The 12,723-nt window shown below is 38.2% G+C and overlaps 1 protein-coding gene across 2 annotated transcripts in view; it reads left to right on the top strand.

Annotated features, from left to right (window-relative positions):
* Nucleotides 1-12,723, top strand: part of CSF2RA (colony stimulating factor 2 receptor subunit alpha) — a 77,136-nt gene that overhangs the window by 33,137 nt on the left and 31,276 nt on the right. For both annotated transcript variants that reach the window (XM_043991435.1, XM_043991436.1), the window contains one exon: nucleotides 12,210-12,316. In XM_043991435.1, coding sequence (XP_043847370.1) covers nucleotides 12,229-12,316 — 88 coding nt within the window. In that variant the 5' untranslated portion in view covers nucleotides 12,210-12,228. The remainder of the gene's footprint in view (nucleotides 1-12,209; nucleotides 12,317-12,723) is intronic.

Here is a 12,723-nt window from a genome sequence, read left to right as displayed (position 1 = left end):
GGAAAAATTGGAACACTAATGCATTGTTGGTGGAGCTGTGAACTGATCCAACCATTCTGGAGAGCCATTTGGAATCATGCCCAAAGGCTGATAAACCTGTGCATACCCTTTGACCCAGCAATACCACTTTTGGGTCTTTTGCCCAAAGAAATCATGAAAAGGGGAAAGGAACCCACATGTACAAAAATATTTATAGCTGCTCTTTATGTCGTGGCAAGGAATTGGAAGTTGAGGGGATGCCCATCAATTGGGGAATGGCTGGATAAGTTGTGGTATATGATTAAAATGGAATACTATTGTGCTGTAAGAAACGATGAGCAGCAGCAGTTCAGAGAAACCTGGAGGGTCTTGCATGAGCTGATGATGAGTGAGATGAGCAGAACCAGAAGAATATTGTACACAGTATCATCAACATTGAGTTGATCTACTGTGATGGACTATATTCTTCTCACCAATGCAATGGTACAGAAGAGTTCCAGGGAACTCATGATAGAAGAGGATCTCCAAATCCAGGGGAAAAGAAAAAAAGAACTATGGAGTATAGATGCTGAATGAACCATACTATTTCTTTTGGTTTTGGTGCTGTTGTTTTTCTATTTTGAGGTTTTTTGTCATTGCTCTGATTTTTCTCTTATAACATGACTAATGCAGAAATATGTTTAATGTTATTATGTGTGTATATATGTATGTGTATATATGTGTGTATGGATGCATATATATACACACACACACATATATATATATCCTATATCGGATTGCCTGCTGCTGTCTAGGGGAGGGGGGAGGGAGGGGAGAGAGGGAGAAAAATCTGAAATTGGAAAGCTTGTATAAACAAGAGTTGAGAACTATCTTTACATGTAATGGGGAAAAAAATAAATTACTTTATTAATTAAAAAAATAAAACATTACAACCAAAAAAGCTAGAAGCAATAAGTAGAAGATTCAGAGAGACCAATTTAGGCTCAATAGATGAGAAAACTACTTACCAATAAGCACTGTCCAAAAGTGCTCTTTCACTGGTGTTCTTCAAATGGAATCTTAATGACTATTTTAAGGGGTATTGTAGTAAGGATTCCCATTCAGGGATTAGATTGGACTAGATGGCTCCTGGGGTCCCTTCCAATTCAGAGATGCAACGATTTTGTAAAAAATTGAGGGCAAAGGTAGATGCATTTAAGTTCTAGCATACAAAAGGTGATAGAATTCAGTCTACTTAAAGAGGGTTTTTTTTTTCTATACCATATGGTGGTGGTTGCTATTGTTGTACTCCTTAGAGCCTGTGTTCATGTAGTTATTATAACTTCTACACTTTAAGGAGATACAATTTCATTTGTGTGGGTGCTCTCCAAAGTCAACAAATCATCCAGTCCAGAAGCATTTATTAAGTGTTTGCTATATACGGGGCATTGTACAAAGCACCAGGGATACAAATACAAAAAAGAGAGTCCCCAACCTCATGGAATTTACATTCTAATAGGGAAAGACCACACATAATAGGCAGCTGAAAGGGGGTGTGGTTGGAGAAGGACAGTGAAAAAAGACATCCAGAGACTTTTGAATTCCCCCACAGCCAAGCAAGCAGACTGCAGCCAGGATGCCCCTCTCCAAAAGTCATCACCCTGCAGACAAGCTAATTATGATGAACTTCTACAAATGAATCAAGGTCATTCTCATGGCTCCAGGATCACTTAACCTCTCCCCAAAGCTTTTGTAGCTTGGTAAACACTTTGTGTGAGGATATGGAGCAAAGAAAGCATTTTTCAGACTCTGAAGGGTACATCTATCTATTAGAGACAAGATCACTGGCTCAGTCTCATTTTAGTCCATTCACAAGCAAATGCAGTCCATTAAAGTGTACCAGAGTTTCCATTCTTCCCATATAATTTTGGGGATCCCAGTCTCATCTCCAGACCACAATAACCCATTTGTGCAGGATGTGAATAGATATTATTGTAACATACATTAAAAAAGTAGATTTCCCTGAAAGTCACCTATGGTAATCGAAGTATGCTCAGCAACAGGCCTACAAGCCTAAAAGGCTTGAACAGATCATTTCAACCTTAATGCTATTTTCAGCTGATTTGAATTCTTTCTCAAGAGGACCCAATCTTCAGAATATGATCTTGAAAATAAACAGTATATCCAGTACACCGACCATGCAAGATACAGATTTCCCCTACACCCAGGCAGTATAGATTATCAAAATTTACTCCCATAGATCCCTTTGCTTTTAAAACCTTACCTTTTGGGGCGGCTAGGTGGCGCAGTGGATAATGCACTGGCCCTGGAGTCAGGAGTACCTGAGTTCAAATCTGGTCTCAGACACTTGACACTTACTAGCTGTGTGACCCTGGGTAAGTCACTTAACCCCCCATTGCCCCGCCAAAAACAAAAACCTTACCTTTTTAAAAAATTTAAAAAACATTTTTATATGTACAAAATCTTGCCTTTTCAATGAAAAGAATGCTGGGGTTTTGAGCCAGAGGACCTGGGTTTGAATCTCAACTCTTTCATTTACTACCTGTGGGATGTAGCCTCACATGGCCCTTAGCTATAAAATAAGGACATTGGATAGACTAAATGACTTCTGAGGTCTCTTCTACCTCCAAATCTGTGATTTTCCAACTTTGGACATAATTGCAATGGATATATTATTTCATCAATGTGAATACTACTGGAGTAGTTAAAATTTTACCCAAACTTCATCATCTGTAACTGATCCACATTCTCCCATAAATTATCTATAGAACGGCCAATCAACATGCTTGAAGACTTCCTCTCAAACTTGAAACAGTGTTTAGGCACTAATACAGAATTCATAGTGTCTGTTATCTCCACACTTGGCCAACCTCTTTTTCTAATCATATATTTCCTGGTTCCTGCTTTTTATATTGCTTCTTGGACATCACTGGTACATATGCTACAGTCTATTTATACCTGTTATCTGTCCTTCCATTACTCTTGGAGTCTCCTGTGATTGTGATTTTTTGGGAGGTTGTGGTAATGCATGATGTAAAAGCATAGCATCACTGATGGGGGAAATAATATTGGTATGAAGAAGGTAGATTTCTATTTCTGGGATCAGAAAAAGTATTATGCAAACTGTATAATACAAGATAGCCTGCTCACTTCCTATTATTCAATCCTTGGGGTAGGTCATTATGTATTGCATTATCTATCTAGGAAAATATATACTAATGCATCAATTCATTCAGATATGTGCCATTATCTGGTATAACTCAGGCAAATGATAATAAAATGTTTCCAGACAGATATCACCAGTCCATTAGCTCATTATTTGGGCACTCTCTAGCTAAAGGACATCTGAAAGGAATCTAAAAGGCCATCTAGTTCAAGCTATATCTGAATAAGAATTCTCTCTACAATAATACCTAATGATTGAGACCCTAGAGTAAGGATGAACTCACTCCTTCCCAAGGTAGCCCAATCCACCTTTGGTTAACTTTAATTGTTTAAAGTTTTTCCTGACATCAAAGCCAAAAGTACCTCTTTTTTTTTTCCCCCGGCAAGGCAGTGAGGGTTAAGTGACTTGCCCAGGGTTACACAGCTTGTAAGTGTCAAGTGTCTGAGGGAAGATTTGAACTTAGGTCCTCCTGAATCCATGGCTGGTGCTTTATCCACTGCGCCACCTAGCTGCCCCCAAAAGTACCTCTTTTTCACTTTCATTTAGTTAATCAACCAACAAGTATTTAATTAGTACTTACTTCATTCCAGAATAAATTTAATTCCTTAGCCATTAGATATTTGAAGACAGCCATCATGTCCTCCCTTTAGGGATTTATCTTCTTGGGATAACTATACCCAATTCTTTTAACTAATCCCCATATGACATGATCTTAAGCCCTTTCACCAACCTGGACTGCTTAACACCTTAACAATTTCCTTTTGGAAATATGTTACAAAGAATTCAGATGTGATTTTCACTTTTGTTGTTTATTCTTTCTTGCATTTTTTTCTTTTTGTTCTGATTCTTCTCTTACGACATGACTAATGTGGAAATATGTTTAACATGATTATAATATATAACCTTTATCAGATTGCTTGCTGGCTTCAAGAGCGGGGAGAGAAGGGAGGGTGGGAGAAAAATTTGGAACTCAAAAAATATCTTCACATGTAATTGGAAAAAAAAATTTTAACTAAAAATTTTAAAAAAGAATGAATTCAGATGTGTTCTAATGATAGCAGAATATAGCAAGCCTCAGAAGTAGCTAGGTGGCTCAGTGGATAAAGCACTGGCCTTAGATTCAGGAGGACCTGAGTTCAAATCAGACCTCAGACACTTGACATTTACTACCTGTGTGACCCTGGACAAGTCACTTAACCCTCATTGCCCTACAAAAAAAAAAAAAAAAGAATACAGCAAGCCCCACAACATGTCTCTCATGCAGCCTAAGATGGCACCAGATTTTATTGAGGGTCATATCTCACTCTTAACTCATTTTGAATACCAATGTATTCAAACTCTAAAATCCTTAGAGTTTTCTCAAGTGAAATCTTGCTCCATCTTTGTCCCAATGAAGGTCTTCCCTGATCTGACTTCTTCACTCCTTCAGCTGTGTTTGCATCCTTTCAAACCCTAAATCTATGATTCTATGATCTTGTGGAGAATGAGTTATTGGATTTGATACTCCTTTTAGGTATCTTCATTTACATAAGCTTGTGTCAATTTCATAGCAAGTGAATGACTGTGCATTTAAGAAGAAAGGAAACTAAGAATTAATGCCTATGAAATGCATTAATGAATAACAACTCAGGCTGACTAACATTAAATCCAATGCACATTTCTCAGAATCATAGACAGTTTTCAACATTCATTTTTATTATTATTTTTTTTTTTTAGTGAGGCAATTGGGGTTAAGTGACTTGCCCAGGGTCACACAGCTAGTAAGTGTTAAGTGTCTGAGGCCGGATTTGAACTCAGGTACTCCTGACTCCAGGGCTGGTGCTCTATCCACTGCGCCATCTAGCTGCCCCTTCAACATTCATTTTTATAAGATTTTTGAGTTCAAAATTTTTCTCCCTACCCCCTCCAACCAAGCAATCTGATATAAGTTATACATTACAGTCATGTTAAACATATTTACACATTAGTCATGTTGTGAAAGAAGAATCAGAACAAAAGGGAAAAAAGAAACATAAGAAAGGAGAAACAACAAAAAAAAAAAAACAACAAAAGTGAAAATAGTATGCTTCAATCTGCATTCAAACTCCATAGTTTGTTGGTTTGTTTGTTTTTCTATATGTGGAGAATATCTTCCATCATGAGTCTTTTGGCATTGTCTTGGATCACTGTATTGCTAAGAAGAGCCAAGTCTATCACAGTTGATCATCATACAGTGTTGTTGATACTGTGTACAATGTTCTCTTGGTTCTGCTCATTTCACTCAGCATCAATTCATGTACATTTTTCCAGGTTTTTCTGAAATCCACCTGTTCATCATTTCTTACAGCACAATAATATTCCATTACATTCATATACCACAGATTGTTTAACCATTCCCCAATTGATGGGCATCCCCTCAATTTTCAATTCTTTGCCACTACAAAAAGACTAGCTATGAATATTTTTGTACATATGGATCCTTTTTCCTTGTTTATAATCTCTTTGGGATATAGACCTAGTAGTAGTATTGCTAGATCAAACAAAGGGTATGCACAGTTTTATAGCTTTTGGGGCATGGTTCCAAATTGCTCTCCAGAATGGTTGGATCTGTTCACAACTCTACCAACAATGCATTAGTGTTCCAATTTTCCCACATCTTTAACATTTATCATTTTCATTTTTTGTCATATTAGCCAATTGGAAAGGTGTAAGGTGGTACCTCAGAATAGATTTAATTTGCATTTCTCAGATCAGTAGTGATTGAGAACATTTTTTTTGAGAACATTTTTTTAATATAGCTGTGGATAACTTTAATTTCTTCATCTGAAAACTGCCTGTTCATATCCTTTGACCATTTCTCAATAGGGGAATGACTTGTATTTTTATATATTTGATTCAGTTCTCTATATACTTTAGAAATGAGACCTTTATCAGAAACACTGGCTGTATTAGGAAGTGTTAGTCAACGATGTTACTGAGAACTGCTCTGATATGCTCAGAACTGAGTAGGATGCAAAGAGCCTGGGAATTATCCTCAGCAAACTTTCAAAACATTTCCAGAGAAACAAAGCACACATCAATTAATCAACCAATCAACAAGAATTTATTGTGTTTCCTAAGTGTCAAGCCTTGTGTTAGGCATTGGCCATACAAAGAAAAGCAAAAACCATCACTTTCCTTAAGGATCTTACATTATAATAGAGGAAATGTCATGTAGATAGGCAGATATGTACAATATTCATAAGAGCAGCTAGGTGACACAATGGATAGAGTGCTGGGTCTAGAGTCAGAAAAAAATGAGTTAAAATCCAGTCTCAGGCATGTACTAGCTGTGTGACCCTGGACAAGTCACCTAACCCTGTTTGCCTCAGTTTCACTCATCTGTAAAATGAGCTGGAAAAGGAAATGGCAAACCACTCTAGTATCTTTGCCAAGAAAACCCCAAATGGGGTCATGAAGAGTCAGACTGGAAACAATCCAATGACAAGAACAATATTTACTCAAAGTGAATAAAAGGTAACCACACAGTGAAAAGGTTCTACTTGCTAGGAGTGGAGGAAACAAGGTAGAAGTAGGAAAAGTCTCATGCACAGACACTTGAGTTGAATCTTGAAAGAATCCAAGGGCTCTAAAAATGCAGGTAAGGAAAGAGCATTCTGTGCATGTGGAACAACCAGTGCAAAGACTCAGAAATAGAATTTAGACATTTTGTGTGAGAAACAGCAAGCGGGTCAGTATACCTAGGTGCATGGCACAGTAAATAGTAGATCTGGAATCAGAAAGAATTTTCTTTGCCAAGAAAATGCCAAATTCAGTCACAAAGAGTCAGACAATTGAAATGATCAAACAGCTAAAAAATGTAGTAGGCACTGTGCTAAACTAAGGGGATACAAAAAGAGGCAACTTCACAGAGTTTGTACTCTTACGGAGGAAATTACAAAAAATGTATATGCAAACAAGCTACATATAGGATATATAGAAAATAATTAACAGAGAAAAAACACTAGAATTAAGAGAAGTTGGGAAATGATTTCCTATAGAAGATGGGATTTTAGGTGGGACAGAGATGAGGAGAGAAAGTGTTCTAGGCATTGGAAACAGTCAGAGAAAATGCCAGAGTCAAGGGATGGAGTGTCATGTTCATGGAACAGCCAGGAGACCAATGCCACTTGATCATAGTACATGTCCAGGAATAAGGAACAAGATTGTTGTTGTTTGTCCTTCATTCCTTTTTTTCCTTTTTTTTTTTTTTTTGGTTAGGCAATTGGGGTTAAGTGATTTGCCCAGGGTCACACAGCTAGTGTTAAGTGTCTGAGGCCGGATCCGAACTCAGGTCCTCCTGAATCCAGGGCCAGTGCTCTATCCACTGCGCCATCCAGCTGCCCCTGTTCTTCATTCTTGAAGAGGACCACGACATCAGGGTAATGCCATGACTTTCAGTGAATTGGATTTAAGTGAGGGAGGGCTGTGCAAGGTCACCAACCTCACTCTCTCCTCCAGAGCCATCTAGGTCCAGTGTCAAGACACATATAAAGATGACTGGAGATGGCCCTGGATGTTTAAGACAATTGTAGTTAAGTGACTTGCCCTGGATCACACAGCTGGCAAGTATCTGAGGTCAAATTTGAACTCAGGTCCTCCCAAGTTCAGGACCAGTGTTCTAACAATTATACCACCCAACTGCCTCTAAGGTATAGGAAGACTGAAAAGGGAGGAGGGAGGGAGGTTATGGAAGGCTTTGAATGTCAAACAGAGCATTTTGTATTTGATCCTGGAGTCAACTGGAATTTGGGCGGTAGGGAGACATGGTCAGACCTGTTCTTTGGGAAAATCACTTTAGTGGTTGAATGGAGAATAGAATGGATTGGAGAGATACTCGAGTCAGGCAGACCCACCAGCAAGGTATTGTGATAAAATAAGGATGAGATGATGAGGGCCTGCCCCAGAATACAGGCAGTGTCTGAGGAGAGGAGGTATACTGGAGGGATGTTGTAAGGGTGAAATCAACATTCCTTGATAACAAGTTGAATATATGGAATGAGAGTGAGGAGTCAATTACTTTCCTAGGTTGTGAGTATGGGTGACTGGGAACATGGTGAAGCCCTCTGTGAGAGGATAAGTAGGAATGGGTAGGAGGATAAGGAAAAGATAAATTCTGTTTTGGACATGTTGAATCTAACCACACAAACTAGACCACAATGTGACTTGGTTTATGACAAATATAGAAATATTTACTTACAAAATGTAGTAATTTAAAATATTCCTCATCGTACCCTTTCCCCCAATTACATATTGGCTGGGTACCTGCTATGCCTTTCAGATCTAGTTCATCAAGATGATAAAAAGACAGCTCTAAGAACAGTGAAAGCAACATCTGCAAATAATAACAAGTTATTAGGTATAGTTCAGAGAAATAGTATGGGGTAGTCAATAGAGAGTTAGGCCTTGGAGTCAGGAATATCTGGGTTTAAGCCTCACCTCTGACAAATATTGGTTATATGACCCTGAGCAAGTCACTTAACCTCTGAATGTCTCAGAAGATCTGCCCTGGTAGGGAAAGTTTCATCACTTGGCATTGCCTGTTCCACTGTTAGGTCTATATCCCAAAGAGATCATAAAAAAGGGAAAAGGACCCACATGTACAAAAATATTTATAGCTGCTTTTTTTGTGGTGGCAAAGAATTGGAAACTGAGGGGATGTCCATCAATTGGGGAATGGCTAAACAAGTTGTGGTATAGGATTGTCATGGAATACTATTGTACTGTAAGAAATGATAAGCAAATGGATTTCAGAAAAACCTGGAAAGACTTAAATGAATTGATGCTGAGTGAAATGAGCAGAACCAAGAGAACATTGTACACAGTATCAACAACACTGTGTGATGATCAACTGTGATAGACTTGGCTCTTCTCAGCAATACAAGGATCCAAGACAATGCCAAAAGACTCATGATGGAAAATGCTCTCCACATCCAGAAAAAAGAACTGTGGAATCTGGATGCAGATTGAACCATACTGTTTCTACTTTTTTTTGTTGTTTTTTTTTCTTTTTTGAAGTTTTTCCCTTTTGTTCTGATTTTTCTTTCACAGCATGACTAATCCAGAAATATGCTTAATTTGATTTTACATATATAACCTATATGAGATTGCTTGCTATCTTTGGGAAGGGGGAGGGAAGGGAGGGAGGGAGGGAGAAAAATGTGGAACTAGAAATCTTATAAAAACAAATGTTGGGGCAGCTAGGTGGCACAGTGGATGGAGCACCAACCCTGGAGTCAAGAGGACCTGAGTTCAAATCCAACCTCAGACACTTGACACTTACTAGCTGTGTGACCCTGGGCAAGTCACTTAACCCCAATCACCTCACCAAAAAAAAAATAAATAAATGTTGAAAACTATCTCTACATGTAACTGGAAAATAACAAAATACAAAATACTTTTGTGATTTAAAACAAAAACAAACAAACAAAAAAGAAATAGACCACATAGTGGTATTGCTGGGTCAAAGGGTAGAGTTAGTTTAATAACTCTTTGGGTAAAATTCCAGATTGCCCTCCAAACTGGTTGGATCGATTTATGGTTCCACCAACAATGAATCAGTGTTGCAATTTTTCCACATTCCCTCCAACATTTGTCATTCTTCCCTTCTATCATTTTAGTCAATCTGGTAGGTGTAAAGTGATTTCTCAAGGTTGTTTTAATTTGCATTTCTCTAATCAATAACAATTTAGAGCATTTTTTAATGATAAAAGTATTTTATTATTTTCTAGTTACATGTAGAGATAGTTTTCCACATTTGCTTTAATGTCTCTAATTTCAAATTTTTCTCCCTCCACCCTCCCCAAGACAGCAAGCAATCTGATATAGGTTATTTATGTACAATCACATTAAACATATTTCTGCATTAGTCATATTGTAGAAGAAGAATCAGAACAAAAGAGAAAAAACTCAAAAAAAAAGTAAGAAACAGTATGGTTCAATATGCATTCAGATTCAACAGTTCTTTTTTCTGGATGTGGAGAGAATTTTCCATCATGAGTCCTTTGGAATCATCTTGGATCATTGTATTTGCTGAGAAGAGCTAAGTCTGTCATAGTTGATCATTGCACAATGTTACTGTTACATTGTACACAGTATAATGGAACATTATAGTTCAAAGAGCAAAGGAGCTGGGGTTGCATCCAAGAATAACTTATCCAACAAAGCTGAGAATAATCCTGAAAAAAAAAAAGAAAGAAAGAAATGGGCATTTGATGCACTGAAAGATTTTCAAGTACTTTTAACAAAAAGACCAAAACTCAAAGGAAAATTTGATATGAAAGATCCAGAAGAAATATAAGAACATCGTTAAAGACAAATTATAAGGCACTGATTAAGGTCAAACTGTTTACCAATGATATACCAAAATGTTATTAATATTGGTTATTATTAGCAATGTTATTCTTAAAACTTATTATTACTAAGGTAGTTTGAAAGATTGTGGCTAGGGGCAGCTAGGTGGCACAGTGGATAGAGCACTGGCCCTGGAGTCAGGAGGACCTGAGTTCAAATCCGGCCTCAGACACTTAACACTTACTAGCTGTGTGACCCTGGGCAAGTCACTTAACCCCAATTGCCTCACTTTAAAAAAGAAAGAAAGAAAGAAAGATTGTGGCTGAGTTGTATATTATGGGGTGATTCTAAAAAAGAAAATTCGGTAGGAAAAGGAGTAATTATCTCATAAAAACAGGGAATGAAAGGAAAAACTAATACAGAAGAAACAGGTGGGGGTGGAGAGCTGGTAATGTTGGAAACTTACTTTCATCAGGGTTGAAGAGGAAATAAAGGACACATCTACCTGAGCCTTCTTGTACCTCATCCCTTAGTTTCTTTATAAGAATTCATACTTTGCCCCCACAAAATAGGGACAATTGTTGCCAATTGAACATTTATTATGAGCCCAAAGAAATGGAATGTACAGTAAATGTTTCTAGAATTCTGAAAAATGAGATATCAGTGTGAACTATACTAGTCAGGGAAGACTTCAGTCATTCATCGAGGTGGGAGAAATGGATTTGGGCCATCTATCTTTAATCCTAGTCTTTGGGTTGGTGACACTGACTCATCAACAACCTGCAATTATCCTATCTGTGATTAAGGTGTCCCCGCTAAATTCTGACTGGGTCTATGTGAGAACCCTCAGCTACAATGGAAATGTACCATGGCTTGTCTTCATGACACAACAGCACAGAGCACTCATTTTGTAATGGAGTCTAGTTCTGTTGTCATGAAAACTTAGCCTCTGACACAAGGGGAAATCCTTCTCTAATGCCAATATAAAATGAGAAAACATTCAGATTTTTTATCCCATATGCCAGAGTTGGATCATGGACCAACCAAGTACTCAATGTTGTCCTCCATCATAATACCTAGTTAATGAGACTACTGCTATCAAGCTATTGAAAATGAGTGAAGGGGCAGCTAGGTGGTGCAGTGGATAAAGCACCGGCCCTGGATTCAGGAGAACCTGAGTTCAAATCCAGCCTCAGACACTTGACACTAGCTGTGTGACACTGGGCAAATCACTTAACCCCAATTGCCCTGCAAAAAAAAAAAAGAGTGAAGAGAAAACTGCTGTTGCTTAATCATTTCAGTCATGTCTGACTGTTCATGATCCCTTTGAGGATTTGGGGGATTTTTTGGCAGAAGATATTGGAGAGGTCTGCCATTTCCTTCTCTAGGTCATTTTACAGATAAGGAAACTGAGGTAAATAGGGTTAAGTGACTTGCCATGGGTCACAAAGCTAGTAAGTATCTGAGGCCAGATTTGATGAGTCTTAAAGGTGAGTCTTCCTAACTTCAGGCCCAGTGACACCTAGCTGCCCATGAAGAGAAGACTAGTTCACCACAAAATAAACTGAATCATTTCTCACCATGAAGACCAATACTGGATTTTGGGGCATTTGATCTCTATATGGATTAATTCAAAGCTGTCCTGAATTGTCTCTCTGATGAATGTTCCCAGTACTTCTCATGGCTAGAAACATAAAGGAGCAGATTTTCTAAAGTCTCTGAGTATGTTGACAACTGTTTTTGTCTCTTCCAGTTCACCAGTTCTGCTCTGAATGGCCTACTCCATGGCTGATCTTGTGGCTTTTATTTGGACATGGATATTATTGACCTCAACATGCTGTCTGACACAGGAACAAGAAGGTTAGCACAGGATTAAAATTGAGTACCTTTAGTTGAATGTTTCTAGGGACATTACCAAAGATCTGGGCAGTTTCCTTTTTTTTTTTTTACTTTTCCTATCTATCTCACCAAGGCTAGAATTGGATTCCACTCATGGAACTTCAAGAATCCCCTAAAGACAAAAAGGGACTTGGTGAGCAAGGATGGGGAAGTTGTTTTGGTCATAGGATCTGTCTTTTTTTTTTTTTGAGTGTGTGGGGCAATGAGGGTTAAGTGACTTGCCCAGGGTCACACAGCTAGTAAGTGTCAAGTGTCTGAGGTCAGATTTGAACTCAGGTTCTCCTGAATCCAGGGCCAGTGCTTTATCCACTGTGCTACCTAGCTGCCCCATAGGATCTATCTTAAGCAAAGGCTCAGGGACAGAACTG

This window comes from Dromiciops gliroides, chromosome 3, assembly GCF_019393635.1.
Source record: "Dromiciops gliroides isolate mDroGli1 chromosome 3, mDroGli1.pri, whole genome shotgun sequence".
In the NCBI taxonomy this organism is placed as follows: Eukaryota; Metazoa; Chordata; class Mammalia; order Microbiotheria; family Microbiotheriidae; genus Dromiciops; species Dromiciops gliroides.
Note: the sequence above shows the minus strand (reverse complement) of the source record. Positions and strands in the feature narration are given on the sequence as shown.